General features: G+C 46.3%; 1 protein-coding gene across 1 annotated transcript in view; it reads left to right on the forward strand.

Moving 5' to 3' along the window:
- Positions 1-27989, forward strand: part of LOC311228394 (centrosomal protein of 170 kDa protein B-like) — a 55104-nt gene that overhangs the window by 10996 nt on the left and 16119 nt on the right. Inside the window, 9 exon segments of the mRNA XM_084314301.1 lie at positions 12149-12238; positions 14082-14207; positions 16286-16387; positions 16581-16698; positions 20636-20752; positions 21877-22437; positions 23077-24260; positions 25054-25221; positions 26854-26968. Of these exon segments, the coding sequence (XP_084170427.1) occupies positions 12149-12238; positions 14082-14207; positions 16286-16387; positions 16581-16698; positions 20636-20752; positions 21877-22437; positions 23077-24260; positions 25054-25221; positions 26854-26968 (2581 nt within the window).

Below are 27989 nucleotides of genomic sequence, written 5' to 3' on the forward strand. Positions count from 1 at the left end.
CTTGTTTCAAGGATACATTTGCTTAAAACTAGTTTGTATTTCTTATTTTTGTCAGACCATTTTTGCAGTGTGGAGTTCTCTCTCCTGATTGGATAATGTGGGAACTGGATTCCAGGAAATGTATTTTCTGTTTACTGTAGAGTGGAGGGACTGGGAGACCCATGTTACTGACCAAACACTCCAAACACAATATCAGTGATGGCTATCAGAGTGTAGAGCTATTATTAACATGCAGACCACTTATTTTAACAAACCTATGTAATGCCGTCAAACAGTGACCTCTAGGCAAAAGAGCCCTGCTTGGTACTGGACTTGTTTACTTTTTTGTTTTGGTCTGACATGTGGGTTGGAGTTTAGTAACTTATTATAGGCTACTTTGAATTTCTCCAGACCTCTCTTGGCAGAACCTGAAGTTTGGCCAGCAGTAGCAACCCCTCCTACCCCCACTGAACTCTAACCCAAACATCAGACAAACGACATTACAGATTCTACCTTTAAATTTAAAGGTCTTCTCCAGAGAGAGACAAGAGGATATATACCAGTTTCCTCTCGGTGCGTTCAGTAGAAAGCCATCTAGCTGCACATTAGCCTAGCTTAGCACAATGAATGGAAGTGGACATGGCCGGTTAGCCTTTGGGAGAGGTGTTGGTTGAACATGGCTAACGTGCAGCCAGATAGCTGAACGCACAGAGAGAACTGGTATCTATCTTCTTGTCTCTCTCTGGGGAAGACGATAAGCTAATTTCCCAAAATGTTGGCGTGTTCTTTTAAATCTTCAGGAGCTGTAACTGCTTGTAAAACGTATCTTGTGCTAAAGATACTCGACTATTACTGTGGAAGATGTTGTCCGTCAGCATGCGGACACACAGCAGAAGTGAAAAGGAAGCATTGCCTCTTCCTATATAGGCAATCAAATACCAGTATACCAACATTGCATTCATGGAAAGTTGGAACTGGGAGGTTTCCGACTCCCGAGCTGCAAAAAATACCCCTCGAGCAGCCACCAAATTCAGAGCTCTGAGTGGCAAAGACGGGGGCTACTCATGTCCTTCCAACCTAAATGCTTGAACGTACGGACCTCCGAGGTAATTTCTCCGAAGCTTCCCAGTTCCGATCTTTCATGACCGCAACACAAGAGCCTTCACCTGCTGAAGGATATATTGGCTCAGTGTTGTACAGATGTTGCATCGGTGTGGACGGTCAGAAGACGGAACGGTGCTTTTTAGAAGGTGAACACAGAAATAGGCTTTGTTGTGTCGTGTCACAGAAGGCTAATCCATCTGCGTTACTTGCCTGGCGTGGAGGCAGCAGTAACGTTCTAAAGCACTAACGGGGCTACGGTCCAGTGTTCTCCTCAAGACACCCAGTCTGCCTGCGCTTAGCCAAGCGTTGACCTCAAACTATACCGGAAAAGCCATAAACCTCTTAATTTCCTGTGTCTTACAGTGTGGTGCCTCGCTAACCAACTTCAACCTACAGGATGTTCCTATATTGATGTAGAAAATATAAGTTACTCTATCAATAGTAATACCACAATAACCGGTGAGACATATGTTGCTCTATCAATAATAATAATAATAACTTTATTTTATATAGCGCCTTTCAAGGGACCCAAGGTCGCTTTACATAGGGGGGGGGGATAACAAAGTAACAGACAGTGGACAGACACAACATATACATATATATAAAGTATATTAATAACAACACAATGGGGGGGGGGGGGGTACAGACAGGGTAATATAAATGACAATAAAAATATATGAGAATAGAAAATACAAGTTACTCTAGGTGAGACATATGTTGCTCTATCAATAGTAATACCACAATGACAGGTGAGACAAATGTTACTCTATCAATAGTAATACCACAATGACAGGTGAGACAAATGTTACTCTATCAATAGTAATACCACAATGACAGGTGAGACAAATGTTACTCTATCAATAGTAATACCACAATGACCGATGAGACATATGTTGCTCTATCAATAGTAATACCACAATGACGGGTGAGACATGTTACTCTATCATAGTAATACCACAATGACAGGTGAGACATATGTTACTCTATTGATAGTAATAACACAGTGCACTTATGTACAGCCCCCCTCGTATCATATACAGATTATATCCTAAGTCAACCCCATGTACAAATATATATTATATACATATAGCTAACTAAGTCTACTCTGTAAAATGTGCAATACTCCATACTGAGTTTTGGTCTCCCCTGGTATACGTGAACAGCGGATTATCAATAAATATGCATACAAATAAGATCTATGGTGCTAACAAATGAATGAGTGATGTGTGAGTTGTTGTGCAGGGTGTGCCAGAGTCCGTACAGGGTTCAGTAGTTAAAAGTCAAACGGTTCCAACAGTTCTCAATTTCTCCAGCCGTTAGTTAGTTCTCCAGCTGTTAACCAAGTCAGTCCTCGCACCACGGTTGTGGAGCCCGATGGCTACCGGCACGACGGAAGACATGTCAGATCATTTGTACAGACTGTTGAGGAAAGCCTACACTCAGCCTGGCCTCACCTCCCAAAGACAGCCTTCAGTCTCCTCTCCCGTGTGAAAGACCTACAGCCCGGCCTCACCTCCCAAAGAGAGCCTTCAGTCTCCTCTCCCGTGTGAAAGACCTACAGCCCGGCCTCACCTCCCAAAGAGAGCCTTCAGTCTCCTCTCCCGTGTGAAAGACCTACAGCCTGGCCTCACCTCCCAAAGAGAGCCTTCAGTCTCCTCTCCCGTGTGAAAGACCTACAGCCCGGCCTCACCTCCCAAAGAGAGCCTTCAGTCTCCTCTCCCGTGTGAAAGACCTACAGCCTGGCCTCACCTCCCAAAGAGAGCCTTCAGTCTCCTCTCCCGTGTGAAAGACCTACAGCCTGGCCTCACCTCCCAAAGAGAGCCTTCAGTCTCCTCTCCCGTGTGAAAGACCTACAGCCCGGCCTCACCTCCCAAAGAGAGCCTTCAGTCTCCTCTCCCGTGTGAAAGACCTCTACACCCTGGCCTCACCTCCCAAAGAGAGCCTTCAGTCTCCTCTCCCGTGTGAAAGACCTACAGCCCGGCCTCACCTCCCAAAGAGAGCCTTCAGTCTCCTCTCCCGTGTGAAAGACCTACAGCCTGGCCTCACCTCCCAAAGAGAGCCTTCAGTCTCCTCTCCCGTGTGAAAGACCTACAGCCTGGCCTCACCTCCCAAAGAGAGCCTTCAGTCTCCTCTCCCGTGTGAAAGACCTACAGCCCGGCCTCACCTCCCAAAGAGAGCCTTCAGTCTCCTCTCCCGTGTGAAAGACCTACAGCCCGGCCTCACCTCCCAAAGAGAGCCTTCAGTCTCCTCTCCCGTGTGAAAGACCTACAGCCTGGCCTCACCTCCCAAAGAGAGCCTTCAGTCTCCTCTCCCGTGTGAAAGACCTACAGCCTGGCCTCACCTCCCAAAGAGAGCCTTCAGTGTCCTCTCCCGTGTGAAAGACCTACAGCCCGGCCTCACCTCCCAAAGAGCCTTCAGTCTCCTCTCCCGTGTGAAAGACCTACAGCCCGGCCTCACCTCCCAAAGAGAGCCTTCAGTCGATCCTCTCCCGTGTGAAAGACCTACAGCCTGGCCTCACCTCCCAAAGAGAGCCTTCAGTCTCCTCTCCCGTGTGAAAGACCTACAGCCCGGCCTCACCTCCCAAAGAGAGCCTTCAGTCTCCTCTCCCGTGTGAAAGACCTACAGCCCGGCCTCACCTCCCAAAGAGAGCCTTCAGTCTCCTCTCCCGTGTGAAAGACCTACAGCCCGGCCTCACCTCCCAAAGAGAGCCTTCAGTCTCCTCTCCCGTGTGAAAGACCTACAGCCCGGCCTCACCTCCCAAAGAGAGCCTTCAGTCTCCTCTCCCGTGTGAAAGACCTACAGCCCGGCCTCACCTCCCAAAGAGAGCCTTCAGTCTCCTCTCCCGTGTGAAAGACCTCTACAGCCTGGCCTCACCTCCCAAAGAGAGCCTTCAGTCTCCTCTCCCGTGTGAAAGACCTACAACCTGGCCTCACCTCCCAAAGAGAGCCTTCAGTCTCCTCTCCCGTGTGAAAGACCTTATCATCCCTCTCGTACTAGTTAAAGGAAAACTCCAACATTTTGGGAAATTAGCTTATTTGGCATCTACCCTGGAGTTAGACAAGAAGATACATACCCTTTTTCTTCTCTGTGCATGCAGCAGTAGGAGTAGGAAGACACGCACCGTTAGCCTAGCTTAGCGTCAGTCACTGGAAGTAGGTTCCTCCATTAGCCTAGTTCCCAACGTCTTCCTACTCCTACTGCATGCACAGAGAAGAAAAAGGGTATGTATCTTCTTGTCTAACTCCAGGGTAGATGGCAAATAAGCTAATTTCCCAAAATGTTGGCGTTTTCCTTTAAATGTTTCCCACAAGCCAGTTTACTTGTAGTGGTCACCACCATCATGAGGGGTGTGGGGAGGTTGGGTTGAAAGACAGGAGGTTACAGTGTTAGTCCAGTTGACCATCCACCCCAAAGGGTCCAAAGAGCAGAGTGTGGGAAACGCTATGTTTCTCTGTCTCTCTCTCTCTTTCTCTCTTGTCTGTCTGTCTTTCTCTCTCTCTCTGTCTGTCTCTCTGTCTCGCTCTCTCTATTTCTCTCGTCTGTCTGTGTCTCTCTCTCTCAATTTCTCTCTCTCTGTCTCTTGTCTCTGTCTGTCTGTCTGTCAGTCCCTCTCTACCTCTCTCCCTCTCTACCTCTCTCTCTTGTCTCTGTCTCTCTCCCTCTGCCCCCCCTCTCTCTCTCCCTCTCCCTCTCTCTCTCCCCCTCTCTCTGTAAAACCCTTTCAGGTCTGTTTTCATAAGGGCAAGGGCTGTTTTTAGAACACGCTGATTGGCTGAAATCAGGTGCCGCACTGAGAGAGGAAATGAACCCTGAGCAGCAGTCAGTGGAGGAAGTGGACGCCTCTCAACAAAGACTCTTGACGAACACGTTGTGATCCATTGAGACGCGGCGCGCCGATAATGCTGTTGTCTGGCACGCCAGCAGCTCGTAAATCACCGCTGATATGGGTGCGGAACAACAACAACAACAACAACAACAACAACAACAACAACGGCAACAACTCTCTTTGAGGATGTTTTCAGCCTCCTCATTGTACCGTTTCACAGACGGGCAGTTTGTCGTGGGTTATTGGGTTATCTGGCGTTTGGTCGTCATGTGTCTTCAATTCTGTAGCCTGCTTCCTCGTGGAAGAGCCACTGAGTCCCGGTCCCTCCCTGTACGACGTGGGCGACCAGAACGAGACGCCCTTTAAAGAAATCAGCTCAGCTGTCAATAAAAGCCCCCTGAACCCACGTTGCCTGCATGGAGAAAGTAGGACATTTTATGTAGAGCAGCGTAGTGGGAGTCTGTCCCCCTGACGTGGTATAGTTCAAAATATGAATATAGTTTTTTGTATACACTGCATTTTTGGTTAGTTTTTATTTAATTTATTTTTTTACAACTGACAACGCAGAGCTGTCAGCCATGCAGGTTCCTCTGATGTGGGTAACGGTTGCCCGTGGCAACAGCTGAGTTGGACTTTTCTCCCAAGCGTGGCAGATATAAGGCCTCTTGCCATCCTGAGAGACTTACTGTGGCAGGACTGTCATGACTTGTCTTTCTCTCTCTCTCTCTCTGCTTGTATCCTAGTCTAAACACCAGCTAGGAATCCTAGAATATATTGCCTGTTGACTAATTCCATGCCTGAAGGCAACACCAGTGTTCATTGCCAGATGTACTGTACAAAAAGTGCAAAGAGTTCCAAAACCTTAAATGAACACGGTAACATTATGGTGTTTAAAGGAACACGCCAACATTATGGTGTTTAAAGGAACACGCCAACATTATGGTGTTTAAAGGAACATGCCAACATTATGGTGCTTATAGGAACACGCCAACATTATGGTGCTTACAGGAACACGCCAACATTATGGTGTTTAAAGGAACACGCCAACATTATGGTGTTTAAAGGAACATGCCAACATTATGGTGCTTACAGGAACACGCCAACATTATGGTGCTTATAGGAACACGCCAACATTATGGTGTTTAAAGGAACACGCCAACATTATGGGGTTTAAAGGCACACGCCAACATTATGGTGTTTAAAGGAACACGCCAACATTATGGTGCTTACAGGAACACGCCAACATTATGGTGCTTACAGGAACACGCCAACATTATGGTGCTTACAGGAACACGCCAACATTATGGTGCTTACAGGAACACGCCAACATTATGGTGTTTAAAGGAACACGCCAACATTATGGTGCTTACAGGAACATGCCAACATTATGGTGCTTACAGGAACATGCCAACATTATGGTGCTTACAGGAACACGCCAACATTATGGTGTTTACAGGAACACGCCAACATTATGGTGCTTACAGGAACACGCCAACATTATGGTGCTTACAGGAACACGCCAACATTATGGGAGATGTGCTCACCGTCTTCTCCAGAGTCAGACAAGAAGATGGATAACAATTTCCTCTCTGTGTGTTCAGTAGAAAGCTATCCGGCTGCAAGCTAGCCTAGCTTAGCACAAATGGAATGGAACCACTAGCCTAGCTGTTGGCTAAAAACAACTCTCCTTTTAAGCTAGTGGTCCGTATCCGCTTCCATTCATTTGTGCTGAACTAAGTTAGCTTTCTACTGAACGCACAGAGAGGAAATTGGTACAGTATCTATCTTCTTGTCTGACTCTGGAGAAGAGGGTACGCGCATTTCCCATAATATTGGCGTGTTAACTCCTTTAACTTTGCAGCATCATTTGAAATGAATCAAAATCCAAATGTAGCCATCCTCATAAAGCAGTGAGGCGCTCTACATCCTCTCCTCTCTATGGCTGACAGAGATAACTGGCTTTGTGTTCTGCGTGCTGCCAAACCACAGTGAGTGGTGTCCAACATCATTCACCCCCCCTCACTCTTTGTTCATGGAAGCCCCCATTGTTTGTTGTTGATGATGTTTTATTTGAATTTCCTATTTTCTTTATATTTGAACTATTTGATTCACTTTTTTTGTGTGTATGGAATTGCATCTCACGCCGTTTTCAAACCCTTTGTAAATTTGTAGATTCTGACCTCTCGTATCGTTGTTGTTGTTGTGTACGCTGACTGTGGGCCCCCCCCCCCCCGCCTGAGATGGTGTCATGGCTGCGCCACCCTTTTTGTTGTCTTTTGTGCCGTGGCTGGGCCTCTGTGGGGGTCAGCGGCATTGTGTGTTTACAACAGTGATTTCATATCTCTACAAGCCCAATGCGGCGCCTAGCGAGCCTCGTGGAGGGAGGGGGGGGGGGGGAAAGAGTGTCCCAAACCATCAGCCCGCTAGACCGGCTGAAGAACCCTGTCGGACAGGCGCCCGGCGTGACATTGACCCCATTTATTGTCTGATTTAATGTCTGACCTCTCTCCTCTCTCCTCTCACCGTCTTGTTCGGCTGCACCGTCTGGCCTCATCATCATCACTTCCCGTCGTGAGGAAGGCCTCGGCAAATAATGCCATGTAGGGCCGGAAGATATTACTTTTATTCCTTTATTGATCCCCTTTGGGGAATTCGGGGCGTCATAGCAGCATGGGGGAGGGGAGGTACAGGTATGGGCAGGGTAATGGTATAGAAAAACATAAATATTTAGGCAATGTATGGGAGAGTTTTGATGGCGGCATGTTATTTCTTTTTAGATTAGATTAGATTAAATTCGATTTAGATTCGATTATATTTTCATTACATTCATATGTATTGTCATTATACAGCGGTACAGTACAACGAAAAGAAGTTTGCCATCCAACCAGAGTGCAAATGTAGCAGTAAAGTGCACTATACACTGTACCTACAGCAGAGTACTGTGGTCTGTTATTAACTATACACTGTACCTACAGCAGAGTACTGTGGTCTGTTATTAACTATACACTGTACCTACAGCAGGACACTGTGGTCTGTTATTAACTATACACTGTACCTACAGCAGAGTACTGTAGTCTGTTATTAACTATACACTGTACCTACAGCAGAGTACTGTGGTCTGTTATTAACTATACACTGTACCTACAGCAGAGTACTGTGGTCTGTTATTAACTATACACTGTACCTACAGCAGGACACTGTGGTCTGTTAGTAACTATACACTGTACCTACAGCAGAGTACTGTGGTCTGTTATTAACTATACACTGTACCTACAGCAGAGAAACCTCTCCCAGTTAATGTAAGAAATACCATTTGATAATAGACAAACATGAATCATGTCATCCAGGAGGGAAACTAACCAAAGGTTTCTATAGTAACAGCTAGGCCTATAGGGTATAAATGGCTGTAGTTAACAAGATGTGAGTTTTTGTTCGGTCTTCTTAAATATGTCCGTGCCAGCGTGTTATTATCAACCCTGTGAAACCGTGGCGTGTCTCTCTCTTGTAGAAACCAGAGACAAAACAAAGAGCCTGGCAGGGACCTTTTAGATAGAATGTTAAATTATTGATATCTTAATGGCGATATCTTTTTCAGCGTGTGCGCTTGACTGCCTTAGTAGTCACATCCCATAAACAGGAGCTCACATTGGGGATGGCCCCGTGGTCTGTTTTGTAGAAGCCTGTTGTAGTGACGAGGTGCATCGTATAGCGAGGGCGTTCCCTCGCGTGGAGGCCTGCGGTGACGAGGTGCATCGTATAGCGAGGGCGTTCCCTCGCGTGGAGGCCTGCGGTGACTAGGTGCGTCGTATAGCGAGGGCGTTCCCTCGCGTGGAGGCCTGCGTGGTGACTAGGTGCATCGTATAGCGAGGGCGTTCCCTCGCGTGGAGGCCTGCGTGGTGACTAGGTGCATCGTATAGCGAGGGCGTTCCCTCGCGTGGAGGCCTGCGTGGTGACGAGGTGCATCGTATAGCGAGGGCGTTCCCTCGCGTGGAGGCCTGCGTGGTGACGAGGTGCATCGTATAGCGAGGGCGTTCCCTCGCGTGGAGGCCTGCGTGGTGACGAGGTGCATCGTATAGCGAGGGCGTTCCCTCGCGTGGAGGCCTGCGTGGTGACGAGGTGCATCGTATAGCGAGGGCGTTCCCTCGCGTGGAGGCCTGCGTGGTGACGAGGTGCATCGTATAGCGAGGGCGTTCCCTCGCGTGGAGGCCTGCGGTGACTAGGTGCATCGTATAGCGAGGGCGTTCCCTCGCGTGGAGGCCTGCGGTGACTAGGTGCATCGTATAGCGAGGGCGTTCCCTCGCGTGGAGGCCTGCGGTGACTAGGTGCATCGTATAGCGAGGGCGTTCCCTCGCGTGGAGGCCTGCGGTGACTAGGTGCATCGTATAGCGAGGGCGTTCCCTCGCGTGGAGGCCTGCGGTGACTAGGTGCATCGTATAGCGAGGGCGTTCCCTCGCGTGGAGGCCTGCGTGGTGACGAGGTGCATCGTATAGCGAGGGCGTTCCCTCGCGTGGAGGCCTGCGGTGACTAGGTGCATCGTATAGCGAGGGCGTTCCCTCGCGTGGAGGAGTAGGACCACAGAAGGTTCTTCTGAGGCCCTGCATGCTCCGTCTTTGTAGGAGTCTTTGTGTGTACCTTCATATTAGGTGTACCTTCATATTCACTGTACCTTCTTATTAGGTGTACCTTCATATTAAGTGTGTGTACCTTCATATCATATCATGTATCATAACAAAGCCTGCACTGTTTCTGGACGCAACGCCTTCCGATTTGCTGCTGCTGCATCTGACTGGAACACATTACAAAACACCCTTAAACTCACTGCCCTCACATCGCTCACTGCTTTTAAACAAAATCTGCAACAGATCTTAACCGACTGTTGCACCTGCTGACTGCCTCCCAATCGCACGCATAGCCCTCAGACTATTCTCTCCTCCCCCTGAGCCCCCTCACCTACCTCCCTCCCTCTCCCCACTTTCTTCTCTCTCTCTCTCCTCTGGTTCTCTCTCTCCATCTGGTTCTCACTCTTCCTTTCTCTTTTTCCCCCTCTCCCTTTCATTATCTCTCCCTTATTTATTGTTGTCCTTGTATACTATTGCTACTGTCATTTTGTATTTTATTTACTTGTATGCATGTACATAACCTTGTTTTTGTTACAGCCTCCCACCCCCACCCCCCCCCCTTCCCACAAAAGGCCTTTGCTTTTTGGACAGGCTGCTTTTGTATATAAGAATTTGTTCTTAATTGCTTGCCTGGATAAATAAAGGTTAAATAAAATATTCACTGTACCTTCTTATTCGGTGTACCTTCATATTGGGTGTACTTTCATATTCACTGTACCTTCATATTCAGTATTTCTGTATACCTTTGTATTCTCTGTACACCTTCATTATTCGGTATACCTTCATATTCAGTAAACCTTCATTATTCGGTATACCCTCATATTCGGTATACCTAGTGCATTCGTGTCCATATTTAGGCTAGGTGTTCTGGTGTTTGTCCATATTTGGGGCTAGGTGTTCTGGTGAGTTTATCTCATGTCGGTGTGTTTGTGTGAACCTTCACGGGTGTGTACTTTCTTGTGACAGTGTGTGTGTGTGTAGTGGCGTGCGATAATGCGTATGCTCTAACTGGGCCTGTGTTCATCCATGACAGAAAGGCAAGAAGCCAACAGCACCACAGCCTGCCCACCCGGTCCCTTGAACAATACAAGGTCCTTGGCCTCGTCATCGGCGTGTGGTAGAGGGCGTATATGGAGCCATATGGTCCTCTGTGCCATACGGGAGACGAGAGCTGCCGTTAACCAGGCCGTGCCAGGCCAAACGGCTGCTCTTAAATTGACCCCGGCACCGGTTTCTGAAAAAGCCACGTTGTCCGTTCACATTAAAAAAACTTTTTCTACGGTCAATAATATGATTCCACATTAAGATTAGACTTAGATCATTAGTTTGGCAGATACCGCGGATCCAAAATGATAGACTTGGATCATTCGTTTGGCAGATAACCAAGTATTAATCTGATCCAAAATTATAGACATACAGTAGATCATTAGTTTGGGGTCACTGGACAAAAATAATCAACATATAATCCGTCGTCCTCCATTAGAGAAATATAATCTATCATAGTCCTCTGTATTATATTTTAGTATTTGGGATATTCTTCGATACCTATACAGTACCCCATTTTATGGGAGGCTTTTGGGAAGTCTGCTCACTCCAAAAGGTACCGAGCTGGCGAAGATCTTCTACCTGCTCTGGTTGTGAAGAAGAGGGCGTATCAGGGGCAGTCTAGGCCTTGAAGTGCCAATTCTGGCCATACGAAAAATAATACCCACAAGGAAGGATCCAAGATAGCTGACTCATCACTTCAGCGAAGAGGAGAAGCAACCGCATTTGCTCGGAACATTTATTTGAAGCTTTATTTGGTTCAGAGCAAGTTTCCGTTGTACAATCAATATAGCTGGTCAGCGCTCAATCTCAGCCCATGCAGTATTTTCTTTCAGATGCAGTATCGTATTATTATCATGTACATTGACACTGACAACAAACCTTACTTTAAAGGTAGGATCTGTAATGCTGTCAAACGGCGACCTCTAGACAAAAGTGCTGCTCTTGGTATAGCATTTTTGTTTAAATCTTTTGGTTTTGGTCTGTGTCTGGGGTCGGAGCCGAGTGGAGATAGGAGAGGCGTTGCTTACGGCTGGCCACTCCTCAAGGTTCTGCCAAGAGAGGTCTGGATATAATAAGTTACTACATAGTAAGTACTATAGTATGGTGTATATATAATATAATATATAGCTATATAGTAACTTGTTATACTGTGACTTTCTCCAGAACCTGAGGCGTGGCCAGCAGTAGCAACCCCTCCCCTATCCCCGCTCAATAAAAACACATTTTCATTTACCTGACGCTTTTATCCAAAGTGACTTACAAGTTCTGTACAAGGAAGGGTACAAATCTGACCGCTAAGGTAACATTGTTCGTCGAACAGTGTCGAATTTGAGTGCATATTAGTATAGTAGGTAACAATAGTTCTATTCCTTAGTATCAGAGTGCACACATCAGACCAAAGAAAATGTAAACGAAGTGCAGTACCAAGCGGGGCTCTTTTGCCTAGAGGGCGCTGTTTCACGGCATTACAGATCCTACCTGTAAGTAAGACATTGAACGCTCACTCCTGGTTTAATCAAACTATTACAGTGTATCATATATCAACCACTACAGCCTGTGATTCTCTTCGCAGTCTCGGAGTGTCGACAAACAGCACGCTGTCATCAACTACAACCCAGCCACCGACCAACACCTGGCCAAAGACCTGGGCAGCCTCAACGGGGTAAGAGACCAGAGGGGGGCGCTAGCCTGGGCCTTTGGTAAAAGAAAATGGTGCATTTATAGGTGCTTTTTATCCAAAGCGCTTTACAATTTGTTCCTCAGATTTTACCCATTAAGATTAAGATTTGTTTATTAAGGACAATGCAAATTAATGAACATCATTTACATGTGTATTAATGAACATCATTTACATGTGTATGCATAACATCACAGCATGATAAGGACGTAAATATGCCAAATATTCACTCACACTCACCAATGGCAACCATGCAAGGTGCCAACCTGCTCATCGGGAGCAATTAGGCGTTAAGTGTCTTGCTCAAGGACACTTCGACACGCTGCACGGGAGGAGCGGGAATCGAACCGGGAACCTCCGGATTACCAGACAACTGCTCTACCTCCCGCCACTGTCGCCCCCAAATTGTTTTTAAAATCTGGTTGCACTTGAGGTGCTTTGTGTGAGGCGCTACGAGTGCATTTTGAGTGCTCGACGAGTGTAACGTGCACGCTCTTGCATTATGTGCATTCGTGCATTATGATCGCATCAGAAAATGATACGATGATGTTATTTATAATTCATTCTGGTAGGACTGTTGTTATGGGATTGTCAATTTAGTTATACAGTCGCCCCAGATAATATAACCTCTCCACCTTTTGCATATTGTGTATTGTAGCATGTTATATCTTGTACGGATTATAATTATTATCATATTAGCATCAGTTGATGTACACCGTCTTCAACCCATGAATCCATGACAGAGTTGGATATGGCTTAGAGGAAGCTAGTACTCTCTCACCGTCCTTGGGACTAGAGCACAATCGCCTTGAATGAGACATGTCTGAATATTAATGACAGTATTAGTATTACGGAAGATGTTCTAATATTACTAGTCGGCTCATAATGATTCCGCCCTGTGTCAGAGCTCACGCTAGCTAGCTTATAGGTGTAAACGTATTGTGTCATCAGTGTCAAAGCTCTCTTTTTTCAGCACGGAGCTTTTGTCCTCTAGAATGTATTGTGACGTGTGTCCTGTAGGCTTTGTATCATCACTCTTGACACTGCATGCCGGATAGTGCTGAAGTACACATTCTGCCTCCGCGCGGATACAAGGCCTTCGCGGGCCGATGATTTATTCTGAAAGGATGGACGTAAGACGGCTAGCTTGTGAACATGTCAAGAAAGGGAGGGGGCGGGGGGGGGGGGGTGGAAACATCCCAAGAAGCTTTCGTCAGAGCCGGATCGATTGTTTTCAGATTAGCACTGCGTCAGGGCAGAACGGGCCAAGCGCCCGTTAGCAGGGAGCGTCCTACCGGGACGGGGTTTGGAGATGTGTTTCCCTTAAACGGCAGCTTAAAAAGAATGGTAATAAATAAATGTTATCTCACGTGTATCCTGAAATTGTAAAGGTCCCGAGTGTAGCACAGATTTGTTTGCCAGATACTTTCCGAGTGTGAAATTGTCCACTGTGTGAGGTCATGCGAAGGGGTCAGACACTGAGGCCTTGTTGTCTTAACCCTTTCAATACCGCACTACAGACGGTTAACGCTTTCACTACCGCACTACAGACGGTTAACCCTTTCACTACCGCACTACAGACGTGTTAACCTTTCACTCCCACACTACAGATGGTTAACGTTTTGGATGAATTAGTGCTACATTAGATTCTCAGTGAAATACTCCTTTCAGCATGTTTCCACCTCTGGCTACATACACAAGAAACGCAGACGGATAGATAATGATGTAATATATACGTGTTGCCATAGTTTTGCTCATTCGCTCCAGTAGCAACCAGAGACTTCCTTGTTTGAACTGTTTGTGTTCTAACTGTGGTCGTCTCCTCCAGACCTTTGTGAACGACCTGAGAATCCCTGACCAGACCTACATCACCCTCAAGCTGTCCGATGTCATCCGCTTTGGATATGATATCCTTCCCTGGGATCCACATTTGCATGGATATGGCAGCATATTGGCTAGTTGTTCACAGTATGCAATGTATGCAGCATGCAATGAGAATATAAATCAGGGCTGTGAAGGTTACTTTGAAATCTTAATATACTGACTGTTGATTACCTGCTTAAAGGAAAAGAAGCTGCTGCTGCTGATAATAAATACATACATAAATAATGATAATAACAATAATAATATATAAATGCAATTCACTTAGTAATAGATTAGGTCCAAATATTGTATATATGTATATTGGACATTTTTGTTTACACTTGTTTACGTACTTGACTTTCTATTTTATACTTATCTATTTTTTATTTTTATCTAGCACACTCTCGGGAGCAGAACAGAAAAAAGCATTTCATATAAAAGTATTCTGTATTTTTGTATAAAGAAACTTGAACTTGAAATGGACAGAAAAAAATGGCTACAATCTAGCAATCAACAACAAAAATAATCAACTTTTTTTGTTGAAACGGCGTAATCTAACTGTAAGCCAGTTACATTAAGTCCATCACTCCTCTAACGCAGGATGCCTGAATGCCTTCTACAACAGAACTGCGTTTCCGTGTCTCTGATTGGCCAGGTCATTTCTGGTCATGTGACATGTACGCCCAATCGTGGGACCGCAAGTTTCTACACTGGTTAAGCTTAGGCGCTCTTTCGAAGTTGGTTAAGGTTAGAGTTTGTCTTAGAGCATGGCGATAGAACGCCTGCCCTGATTCCGACGGTTAAGCTTAGGCACTCTTTCGAAGTTGGTTAAGGTTAGAGTTTGTCTTAGAGCATGGCGATAGAACGCCAGGTAGTTTGCAGGCTGTTAGACCCGGAAATAGGCGCAGAACTTGCTGTCCCACGATTGGCGCACATGTCACATGACCTGGCCAATCGGAGCGCAAAACTCTAACGCGGAAACGCAGTTCTGTTGTAGAAGGCATACACGCGCCCAGGACAACACACCATGGAAATGGGAACGTGGTGTCATGTGTTCTTCTTACATTCATCAGCTGTGGGACTTCTCGTGGTTTCAGGGTGATTAGGTTGACATCTGCCAACGTGTCAACAAGTGGGCCTGTGTTTACTGTGTCATGCCTCTTACAGAAATAACCATGTTATAAGCTAGAATTATAAGACGAGGATGAGTGAGGCTCGTCATAAGATATTCCTTTATTGATCCCCTTGGGGAGATTTGGGTGTCATAGCAGCATGGGGGGGAGGGGGATGTACAGGTATGGGCAGGGTCAAATAATTGTTTTTTATTTGAATATAAAAATATTAGACATAATAAACTGAACAATATAATTAACTCTGAATATAAAACCTCCATTATGATGCTAACATTTCCTGCTTTTCAAATCAAAACACTGGATGTAGCGTGTCTGGCTGATGACGTTAAGTTGTTAGCGTTAAGGAATTGCACCAGGATAGCTTGGCTTAGCAAAGAGCTACTCAGACGTTGTTGCTGTTGGGATTTCAAACCCATTTATTATCAAAACTGTTGTGTGTAATTTTATATAGGTGGTGTATGTTTCATTTTGTTTTATCTGGACCATGAGGCTGTATTAAAGTTTGATTGATTGATACTCTTATAGACTTATGACCATACGATGCCTGGTCATACGGCTCTATATCCTTTCAATATACATGTAGATTTACCGACACAAGCCACATTGTTACTAGAGAAGACAAGTTAACATTGTGCCGGACAGCAGGTAGACGCGACGTGAAGTGAGTCACTGGCTTAAATTAAATCAAATTAAACTTGTTGCTACATCAAGTACAAACAAGGAGTGCCACTTAGTGACAAACATGGCACTGCAACTAAATAATAACACAAAGTTATAGTAGACAAATTCTTTTAAATTTTTAAGATTTTGTTTTTAGCGTTTATCTCTTTACTACTGGGCAGTCCAGTAGAGAGGGAGAGAGAGGAGGAACGGGAGACAGAGTGGGGGGAAGACATTCAGCAAATAACGACGGGTCCGGGAATCGAACCCGGGTCGGCCGTGCCGCGACTCAGCGCGTTATGTGGTTCGCCACTGGGGCGCCCGTGTAGGCACATTTGTGACTGTTACATAGTGCTTTATTGGGTCGACATCCCAGTGTATAACAAATCCCTGTGCTCTTGCCTTAACATTGTCTTCACATTCCCATGTGTACGTGCTGGAAAGGAGCCAACACAAAGTCCCAGAGGAGGCACTCAAGGTGTGTAGCCTATTTCTGTGTATGTGTATATGTACTGTGTGTGTGTGTGTGGTGATTTATGATCAGTTAACCATCCCTTTGTAGTCTAATTTCTATATATACTTCCATCAGTTCTCTCTCCCCACACCCTGACAATGGGAGTGCAAGGTACAGTGTCCATCTGTGATCTAATTGTCGCCCCCTGCTGTTTCAGCACGAGAAGTACACCAGCCAGCTGCAGATGGGCCTGAAGGCCTCGGAGGGCAAGCCAGCTGACCTGCTGGAGGACCGGTCCAAACAGGACAAGGGTGACCGCAAGGGGCTGACTCCGGGTCAGTGTCTGACTCAGGGTCAATGTCTGACTCCGGGTCAGTGTCTGACTCAGGGTAAGGGGCTGACTCGGGTTCAAGATTCAAGAGGTTTATTTATCACATACATACATACATACATACATACACATATATACATATTTTTTGTACAATCGAAGCGGGCATGGCCACCTTCATTTCACTATATTATACCGCTTCGATTGTACAAAAAATACAAATAATAATAGGATAAAATAGAATAGAAATAAAATAGACATGATAAAAGTACTAAGATAAAATACAAAAGGTAACAGTTATACAGTTATACTCTATGTCACTATGCTATCTTAACTATACTATGCAACATGTTTTATTTGAGTTTTTTTTAAAGTGACCTTTTTTCTTTCAAAGTGACCTTTCCTTGTGTGTTTAAAGTGACCTGTGGTGTGTTTGTGTGTGAGAGTGCAGAATGTGGTGTGTGTGTGTGTGTGTGTGTGTGTTCATGTGTGCTTCTGTGTGAGATCAGTGTTCTGATGGCCTGGGGGAAGAAGCTGAGTCTGGGTCTCTCTGTTCTTGCAGCATGTGTGCGGAGGCGCTTGCCTGACCGCAGCAGCTTGAACAGGCTATTGTTGGGGTGGTGAGGGTCCTTCATTATTCTGCAGGCTCTGGATTTGCACCCCCTATTGTATAAATCCTGCGGGGTGGTAGTGCAATACCCGTAGTACGCTCAGCTGAGCGCACCACTCTCTGTAGGGCCTTCCTGTCCTGGGCAGTGCAGTTTCCATACCAGGCGGTGATGTTCCCAGTCAGGATGCTCTCTAGAAGGAGTGGAGTATCTTCCCCGATACTCTGTACTTCCTTAATTGTCTCGGGTGATAGAGGCGCTGCTTTGCCTTTTTTTACCACAGTGTCTATGTGTGTTGTCCATGTCGGGTCCTCTGTGATGCGGACTCCCAGCCCAGGTACTTAAAACTGCTCACCCTGTCCACGATAGCCCCATTTATCCACAGTGGCGTGCGTCTCCCCTGCTGTATTCTCCTAAAATCCACGATCATCAGTGTCGTCCGCAAACTTCACTATGGAGTTGGAGCTGAACCTGGCCACACAGTCAATTGTGTACAGGTGTGTGTGGTTGTGGGTTCATAATGACGTGATATATGATAAGTGCCTGTTGTGGTTTTTTTAGAGACCTATTGCACAGTCCTATAAGAATTATAGTTAGAACGTGCTCCTAAACGTATTATGCTTTACTGTCTGTCGGTCTCTTTGTCTCTCTCTTTGTCTCTCTCTCTCTCTCTCTCTCTCTCTCTCTCTCTCTCTCTCTCACACACTCTCAGACAGTCTAGCTTCTTTGGCCTTGGTGTAATGTTTACCGTTGGTCGTAGTGCTGTCACATTCATGTCTACGTGTGGATAGATAGGTCAGCTTGGTGTAGGTTCTGCATCAGTTCTGATAGCAGCCATAGACTTGGTCAATGTAATGTAAGGACTGCGACACGCGCAGACCTTCCTGGGAATGAATGGTACAAAGAATAACCATCAAAGGATGCCAGGATTTATTCATCCAGTTACAAGGTGCTCTCTTGAAAGGATGCTTCTTGAAAGATCTTTATTTTAGTTCATTTCTCACACTTCTATCTTCCCATGCTGATATCAGAATCAGCTCATCTTATTTCAGTCACGATATTGGCCCCTCCCCCCCTCCAGCCCCCCCCCCCCCCCTCCCATTTCTCTCTAGCTACATCCTGTCTCCATGGTAACAGTTGCCACGCCCATAGTGTCCGGTATCTGGGCTCTGGGTTGCCTGGTTGGCTTTCATTTAGCTGTGTGTGTGTGTCTCTCTCTCTAAGGTTCCCAGACTGTTTGTCAGACGGACAGTGAAAATAATGCTCAAACACTTTGAATTATTATGTATAATTATTTCAGCTATGACCCCCCCCCCCCCTTTTAAAAATGTTTTACCTCAACTCTTTCACCACCACACTACAAAGGGTTAACTCTTTCACTACCACACTACAGAAGGTTAACCCTTTCACTACCACACTACAGAAGGTTATACCTTTCACTACCACACTACAGAAGGTTATACCTTTCACTACCACACTACAGAAGCTTAACCCTTTCACTACCACACTACAGAAGGTTAACCCTTTCACTACCACACTACAGAAGGTTAACCCTTTCACTACCGCACTACAGAAGGTTAACCCTTTCACTACCACACTACAGAAGGTTAACCCTTTCACTACCACACTAAATAAGGTTAACCCTTTCACTACCACACTACAGAAGGTTAATCCTTTCACTACCGCACTACAGAAGGTTAACCCTTTCACTACCACACTACAGAAGGTTAACCTTTAACTACCACACTACAGAAGGTTAAACCTTTCACTACCACACTACAGAAGGTTAACCCTTTCACTACCACACTACAGAAGGTTAACCGCCTGTAGTGTGGTAGGGAAAGGGTTAACCTTATGTACTGTAGTGTCGTAGTGAAAGGGTTTAACATAGAAAAAGGTAATGAAATACGACCGCATCCTACGGCAAGTCAACGGGAGAATTAATCTCCTTCTGCATCGTGCTGGTGCCTCTGCTTGACCCAGAGCCCCACACTCATGCTGTCCCGGGCGGCTGGTGCCTCTGCTTGACCCAGAGCCCCACACTACACTGCTGTCCCGGGCGGCTCAGTCCTGGCGTGTGCTAAAATGTGGATGAAACACGGTGTGATTACTGTTGCGCCTAACAGCGCTGTCTGGCCTGCGATGGTAAACGAGGACTTTGGCCAAATGTGAAGTCGGCTCCTCTTCATCATTACACTTTAACACCTCATATGCAGGCACGTGCACACATAGAGGCCAAGGGGTGCTTGAGCACCTGCCTTTTTGAGCCTCATCAAAAAAGTGCCCTTTTTGAAAAAATAAATAAATTTACCGTTACGCATATAGACTGCCCTTCCAACTGAAAAATGTCAGGATAGAATCAAAATATTAGGTAAAGAGAGATTCCCCATATTCCATTGCAGTTTGCACGGCCTCCTCAGCGTGCCTCTCCGCGGACCTATATATTTTATGCATAGCGTGGGTGGTGATGATGATGATGATAGAAACCGCTGTGGCGCATAGAGTTGAATGCTGGTATTACACTCATTGAGGGACACGAAGAAGTCAAGTCCGATGGGATTTGGGAATCTCAAATACAAATCGGGATTGGAATAAAAAATGCATTTATATTAAACAATACAGAATATACAGCACTTCTTGGGGTCTGTAGGGTAAGCACTTATTCCCTCCCCCCTGAACATTTATGGAGATGTATGGGCCTTTTAAGTCAGTGATAAAAGTGTCTTTCAAGGATAAGTGAGCTCCTGCACTGATTATTATAGTTCAATATTCAATATTTGATCACCAAAACCCCCCAAAAAGCATAAAAAGGGGGCCCCCCGCCCGAAAAGGGCCCTTAAAAATCGCGCTACGCGTGCTCGGTTAATATATACACACAATTGTAGTGCCCTTTTCAGCCTTTGAGCACCTGCCCCTCTAAAGTCCTGTGCACGTCCCTGCTCGTATGGATGGATGGTAAATTGGACTGCATTTATATAAGAGCTTTTATTTCCAAAGCGCAATTTGTTCCTCACATTTTACCCATTCACTCACACACAGACGGCGGAGGCAACCATGCAAGGTGTGCCAACCTGCTCATCGGGAGCAGTTAGTGTTAGTTAAGTGTCTTGCTCAAGGACACTTGGACAGTCACGGGAGGAGCTGGAATCAAACCGGGAACCTTCAGATTACCAGACGACCTCCTGAGCCACTGTCGTATGGAGCTGTTGAACTATCACTTTTTTCAAAGCTGTGTTCTCTTCTAGATTATTTTTACGTCGTTCTGTATTTGCAAAATAAGTGAGAATTTCCTCCCCCCTCTCTCTCTCTCTCTTTGTGTGTGTGTGTGTGTGACAGAGGTGCCAGTTAGCCGGCCCACCCCGTTGTATGGCCAGCCGTCGTGGTGGGGTGAGGATGACTTTGGAAGCAGAGGACAGAGCAGTGAGTTGCACAGAGCAGAAGAGCCTCATCCAGGTGCGTCGTGACACCCTTTCCCCCCTGTTAAAAACGCCTTGTTCTGTCATGCATTTTATTCACAGGGTTCTCATTCGGGGGCCCTAAATGAGAATATAGTTGTGGCCCCACCCCACCGGTCCCCCTCTCCCCCACCACCAAACCCACCACCAACTTCTGACTCACTGCATGTATTTAGGGCTTTTATCCAAAGCACTTTACAACTTATGCCTCACATTCACCCACACATTCACACCGACGGCGGAGGTGACCATGCAAGGTGCCAACCTGCTCATCGGGAGAAGAACCGGAATCGAACCGGGAACCCTCTGATTACCAGATGACCGCTCTACCTCCTGAGCCACTGTCACCAAACCCACCACCAAACCCACGACCCGATGGTTTCTAACCAACCCTTACATTTGAAGACTATCAACAAATGAAGACGATTAAAAATGTCTTGGTCATTCATTTACCCATTTACTGAGATGCTTCTCCTCACACCATGGTATGTGGGGGGGGGGGGGGCTGCTAGGCACAGTTAGTGGGGGTCGTTACAAGTCTAGTTTAGTAGTTAGTGGGGGTCGTTACAAGTCTAGTTTAGTAGTTAGTGAGGGTCGTTACAAGTCTAGTTTAGTAGTTAGTGGGGGTCGTTACAAGTCTAGTTTAGTAGTTAGTGGGGGTCGTTACAAGTCTAGTTTAGTAGTTAGTGGGGGTCGTTACAAGTCTAGTTTAGTAGTTAGTGGGGGTCGTTACAAGTCTAGTTTAGTAGTTAGTGAGAGTCGTTACAAGTCTAGTTTAGTAGTTAGTGGGGGTCGTTACAAGTCTAGTTTAGTAGTTAGTGGGGGCCGTTACAAGTCTAGTTTAGTAGTTAGTGAGGGTCGTTACAAGTCTAGTTTAGTAGTTAGTGGGGGTCGTTACAAGTCTAGTTTAGTAGTTAGTGGGGGTCGTTACAAGTCTAGTTTAGTAGTTAGTGGGGGTCGTTACAAGTCTAGTTTAGTAGTTAGTGGGGTCGTTACAAGGTGGGCCTTCTTTAGTAGTTAGTGGGGGTCGTTACAAGGTGGGCCTTCTTTAGTAGTTAGTGGGGTCGTTACAAGTCTAATTCTGTCTGTTTTCAGCTTCTTTTTATTTTTGTCTTGGAAAAGAAATCCCAAAGGACGCGTCCTCCTTGGAGCCGGAGTTCAACGGCTCGCTGGCAGACTACAGGGATGGCAAGTCCCTCTTCCCCTACCAGCGGGAGCCTAGCTACTTTGAGATCCCCACCAAGGAGTTCCACCTGCACCCCAAGCCCCCCGGCGCCGAGCTCCACGAGATCCCCACCAAGGACACGGACGCTGTGGCGCCCGCCCGCCCGCCCTCTCCCGCCCCCGCTCCCGCCGCCCCGACCCCGCCCGTGGTGCAGAGCCACGCCTCCTTCACCATCGAGTTTGACGACTGCACGCCGGGCAGGATGAAGATCAAGGACCACGTGACCAAGTTCTCCTCGCGCCAGAGGAAGCAGCAGCAGCAGCAGCAGCAGCAGCAGCACCCGCCGGCGTCTGCATCCGGGAGGTCGGCCGGCACGCCCACCGAGATGATGTCGGCAGAGTGCAAGGTGGCGGACTGGCTGGTGCACAGCGACGTCACCATGATGCGGAGACGTCCCACCTGCGACGATGTTTACAGTACCAAGAGCGACCTCGCCATTAACGCCAAGACCCTCAGAGGTGAGCTGGGAGTCAGCGTGAGAATTATGATTATGATTATGATTATGATTATTATCATTATTCATATGATTATGCAAATGTAGGATTATTATTTTGAAAATGAAGTTATGAATATGCATATTATCATGAATATGTTTATGAATATGATTGATTATGAATATTAGCATTACTATGTTTATGAATATGAACATGTATATGATTATTGAGATGAATATGATTATGGTAACGCTTATGAATATGATTCTGCATATTATTATTATTAATATGAATACGAATGTGATTATTAATGGTTACAAATATGATTATTATTATGAATTTGCACTATATAGTATTGTATATTAGTATATTGCATAGTATATTGTATATTGTATGGTAACTCAGTTACTTCTATTCTGCATCGAACATTGTACATGTATATACTGAACACTGTCTACGTACGTGACTTCTATTTTTACTTCTATTTTTACATGCTATACTATTTTATCTTATTTCATACTTATCTTTGCCTAGCACAGTCTCTGGAGCGTAACAGAAAGAAGCATTTTGTATAAAAGTATTCTGTACTTCTGTATGACAACTATTAAAGAAACTTGAACTTGAATGTGATTATGATGCCAGATCTTCTTTTTGTGTCACCAGGTCATCACCATGACGATGGCACCCAGAGCGACTCGGAGGACCCGGTGTTGACAGGCAAGAGGAGCAAGTCTCAGCATTCTGTCCATTCCTTCCAGTCGGAACAATCAGAACAATCGGAGCCGTCGCAGCAAACGGTCCAGTCCGTTCAGTCAGTCCAGTCCCAGCAGTCCGTGCCGTCGCAGAAGTCCCCCCAGCCTCCGCAACACTCTCCGCCCAGACTCGCCCCGCCCCCGGCCCCCGAGAGGCCCTTGTCCCAGAGTCCCGTGCCGACTCAGTCCCCCGCGGCGGAGACGCCCAAGCAAGGCCCCCTGGAGCACCTCAGCCAGCAAGCCTTCGTCATCGAGTTCTTCGACGACAACCCGCGCAAGAAGCGCTCTCAGTCCTTCACGCACAACCCGGCGCACGCCGACACCTACTCCGCCCTCAAGGCCAAGCTGGAGAGACGGAAGGGCGGCGAGAGGCCGGCGTCCATCCACGGGCACATCCCGCCCACGCAGCAGGTGACCGTGCCGCTGAGGGGCCAGGGCCACGGCGGTCCGCAGAGGTCCAGCTCTCTGAAGAGGGAGAAGACTGAAGGCGAGACCACCATCGCCGCCTCCTCCTCCTCTCGCTCCTCCTCGTGCGTCGCCGTCAGACCCTTCGGCAGCGTGGGGAAGAAGTCCAAGCTGGCCCAGGAGTTCGCCGTGGAATTCCTGAAGGACTCCGGTCGAGGCTCGTTGTCCCCGACCCGGGACAAGACGTCGCCCCCTCCTCTGTCCGCGCCGCCCGTGATGGTGTCGCCCTCGCGCACCCGCATTCCGTCCCCGCTGCAACCCCCTCCCGCCCCCCCGTCCCCGGTCTCCTACCCTTCCTCCCCTACGATGCTGCCCCACGCGGTTCCCGTCTCCGCTGCTCCCCCGCCCGCCCCCCCGGCCCGCGTCCACACCGCCTCTCCGGTCCGCGTCTACACCGCCTCTCCGGCCCGCGTCCACGCCGCCTCTCCGGTCCGCTCCTCGGCGGTGGTCCCGCCGCCACCACCCATGTCCCCGGCGCTGCCCCTGGGCCTGCGCGGCGTGGACCCCAGGGGCTCGCCCAGGATGGGGAGGAACGAGGAGGACGACAGCCTGAGCGACGCCGGCACCTACACCATCGAGACGGAGTCGCAGGACCAGGAGGTGGAGGAGGCGCGCAACATGATCGACCAGGTGGGCTCACGGGTCGGTCCTCGCGCGGGACCGACCGACCGGCCGGTCCGTGGCACAGCGCGGAGGTTTTATATGGTGATATAATACATGTTACTGACGTAGGACTTGTGAAGTGTTTTGATAAAAAGGCCGTAATGCTATTAAAATGCACAGAGGGGAACAATTTCACTAAGGGAAGTGTGAAACATAAATAAAAATAGAAAAAATAGAGAAAGTGAAGTCAGAAATAGTGCAAAAAGCCTAGAAAAGTATGTTTAAGGATGCAGAATATTCTTTCTGAGGCAGGCTCTAACTATCTAATGACTTCTCACGGTCGGGAGAGCGCTACCTGAGGTTCATGCGGTGCTCCAGGTTAGGTTAATAAAGGCTAGAGGTCTGTAATGTAGCCAGGGGCCAGACCTATTATACGAATTGTAAAATCTTAACTGGTGAGCTAACTGGTCAGGGTGATCTTCTGACTGAGGCAGGAATAATAAGAGAGCGTTGCGATAATACAAGTATGAATGAACTTTCTCTGAAGAGGATAAAAATGACCCGACGACGTGCGAGTTGAAGGAAGCAAGCTATACCCTCTGTACCTGCTCCTCGGAGGTCAAGCTTACCTTAATCGCAGCCATTGAGCAAATCCCACTGTTCTTTCTGATTGTGTTCTATGATCGACGTCGTGTGACGACACACTGTAGAGATGCATGAAGCCTCTTGTCCTCTCCCCCCCCTCTTCCTTCCTTTTTGCCGAGTGCCGTCGCTCCTCTCGCTGCTCCTTCCTCACAGCATGCTCTGTCACCCCCGACAGGTGTTCGGCGTCCTGGACTCTCCGGAGTACAGTGGTGTGATTAGACCCCTAATAAATGATGGCAAGGAAGAACAGACTAGCCTCCCTAGCGACGGTAGCACTGTGGACCCAATGCATGGCTTTAACCCAGCCACTATCAGTACTGGCGCCCCAACGGGCCCCATGCAGGTAATATCCCCTGGACACAACAGGGAGACTCTGATAACTCTTAAAGATCCAGTACAATGATGTTAATTCGGTCAGGAGAAGAAGCCTATTTTGGGCGACGTTAACGTCTGGAGTTTTAATTGTTTCGGCTTCAGATGTATCATTTTGATTTGTTTAGAATTGAGCACAGCCAACGCTCGGTATGTTGAGGGGGCGTGGCATTCTGTTTTAGTTGACAAAAGATGTCAAGTTGGCATCATAATACATGACGCTTGGGACCAGTGTGATCGGTTGCTATGGGAGATTAACATTGGCTAACTGTGCTACCCGGTGATAAATAAATTGTCAGTTGATGTAGATGACCACTAAAATTAACTAAATTGAAGCAAACTAGTTTTAGTTACTTTAGTTTATGGACTAGCTCGCTGAAATCCTTCACAACTACTGACAACTGACTGACGGGCCAATCGGGGTGACCCGAGTAGGTTATGTAATCTCCTCAAGGAAGCTGATTGCATATCTGAAATGGCTTGATTCCGTTGATATCCAGGGGGATAGAGATCAAAGGGCTTTAGTCATCATCTTCACATCTTCAACAACAACAGTTCTAACATTTTGGGGTCATTTTACATCAACATACCTTCTGTATACGAATGCAATAAGATTGGAAAAAAACGTGATTTTTCATTGTACTGAATCTTTAAGGCCTTGTACACAACAAATAATACACACTTCCAGGGCATGTGAAAACCATTCACTTTGAACCGCCAAGGACCGGGTTTTGGAAATATTTTGAAAACCGTTGAGTTGGGGTTTTTTTTGCTCTGATTTTGCACAGTCAACCACAATAACCCTAACAACGCGGTATCCTCTTCGTCGCGTCACGTAGGCTCGTATACACTGCATCGAAACAATTCAGAACCTGTTTTTCTGAGAGGCTTACGCTAAACACTTAGTTCATGTGCGCCTCATTGACGAGGTTAATGCGGCTGCACTGTCGATGGCAACATTGTAAACATTGTGTATATACTTGAAGGATAGCATTGTACTGTATACTTGAAAGATAGCATCGTACTGTATACTTGAAGGATAGCATCGTACTGTATACTTGAAGGATAGCTTCGTGACTGTATACTTGAAAGATAGTTTCGTACTGCAAAGATAGCATCGTACTCTAACAACGTCAAACAAGTTGTAGGCAGTTTGTCGGGTGCGTTAAACCATCCTATGGTTCATCTCAAGGACAGATGAAAGTTTCGAAGTGCAGAGCTGTTCACCATATCCCCTAACACTGTGGACATCGCAATAATCACCATTGTCTTGTTCCGAGTTCCGACATTTGGGAAAAAACCCTAAACTACAACGTTTCCAAAACGGGACCCTTGAGAAATATTTGCAAGTGTGTACAAGGATTAAGTTACAAATCAGGCACATGGAGATCTACAAGGCACGTCTCTCTCCCAATGTTTGTGTGTACACATGTTATTGTCCTTCCTTTGGTTTCTCCTACTCCTCTCCTTTTGGGCCGTTTTGCTCCCATCAGTTGTTTCTAGTTATTCATTTTTATTATTTTTTTTATTATTTCGTTTTCTCTGACACGTCTGATTCAGTGGCTTTGTCTACTGGTGGCTGTGATCTCGTCTTCTGCACTAGGTCCCACCTGCTAACATGGTAGACGGACCCAAATGGGTTTCCCGCTGGGCCAGCCTGGCAGACGGCTACGCAGAACCGGGCTCCACTACTCCGCAAGGGGAGTTCGTAGAAGGAGGTGATTTCTTCCTTCTTCCCTTTTTTTTTTTTTTGGTCTTTCCACAATGTGTCGGCAAAGATGTAACGGTGTCACATACGATTAGATTAAAATGTATCGTCATCGTACAGGTACAGTACAACGAAAATAAGTTTGCCATCCAATCAGAGTAATTATTTATTTAACTTTTGCTGTAGTGGATGGGTATATAATTTTTTATATTGATGGATAACTTATTACATATTAATATGATATTGTAAGGAAGGGGCAGGACCAGATAAGCTTTGCTTTTTTCTGTCCCTTCTCGAACAAAACCATTTGTCTTGAGCTGTGTTGACAATTGCTTCCATGTCTAGGAAGATATATTTTATTTGATTTGTATTTTACTTTTTATTTAGTTTGTTATTTCAAGTTTGTGTGTTTATGGTTGTTCGAGATAAATAAAGATCAAATCAAAATCAAATGTAGCAGTCAAGTGCAATAGTAATATACAATGTACATGTGATTAAACTGGGTATAAAATATACAAATTAGTACTCCTGAGTGTAGTGCTAATCGAATGTATGTACAGAGTTGTAGTATTAATATGTACAGTGATACAGGTGTAAAGACAGTATGGTAGTAGTCATACTGGCCAGCAGCGTAACTAGTAAGAGTAGGATATGTACAGATATAGATATATTATCTACAGATATGTAAATACAGACAGGTGTGGATAGGTACAGTATATACAGAGAATAAATATATATATATGTGTGTGTGTATATACAGCATTTGTACATGCTATCATACAGAGCTAAGGGTTATTTGTGTCCCTGACTGTGCTGTATATACCCATATTTATATTTATATTCTTATATTTACCGTATATACTGTATATACATATTTGCATACATAACAATTTAATATGGAGAGAATGAGAATGAGAATACAAAGAATCTGGTGACAACGGTTCAGAGACAGGTTTCACAGTATGACCGACCACACACATGGTACATTGACAACAACACAACTCTCTTACTGTGCACAGGAACGGCACAAC

The sequence above is a fragment of the Notolepis coatsorum genome (assembly GCF_963971535.1).
Source record: "Notolepis coatsorum genome assembly, chromosome: 5".
Taxonomy (NCBI): domain Eukaryota; kingdom Metazoa; phylum Chordata; class Actinopteri; order Aulopiformes; family Paralepididae; genus Notolepis; species Notolepis coatsorum.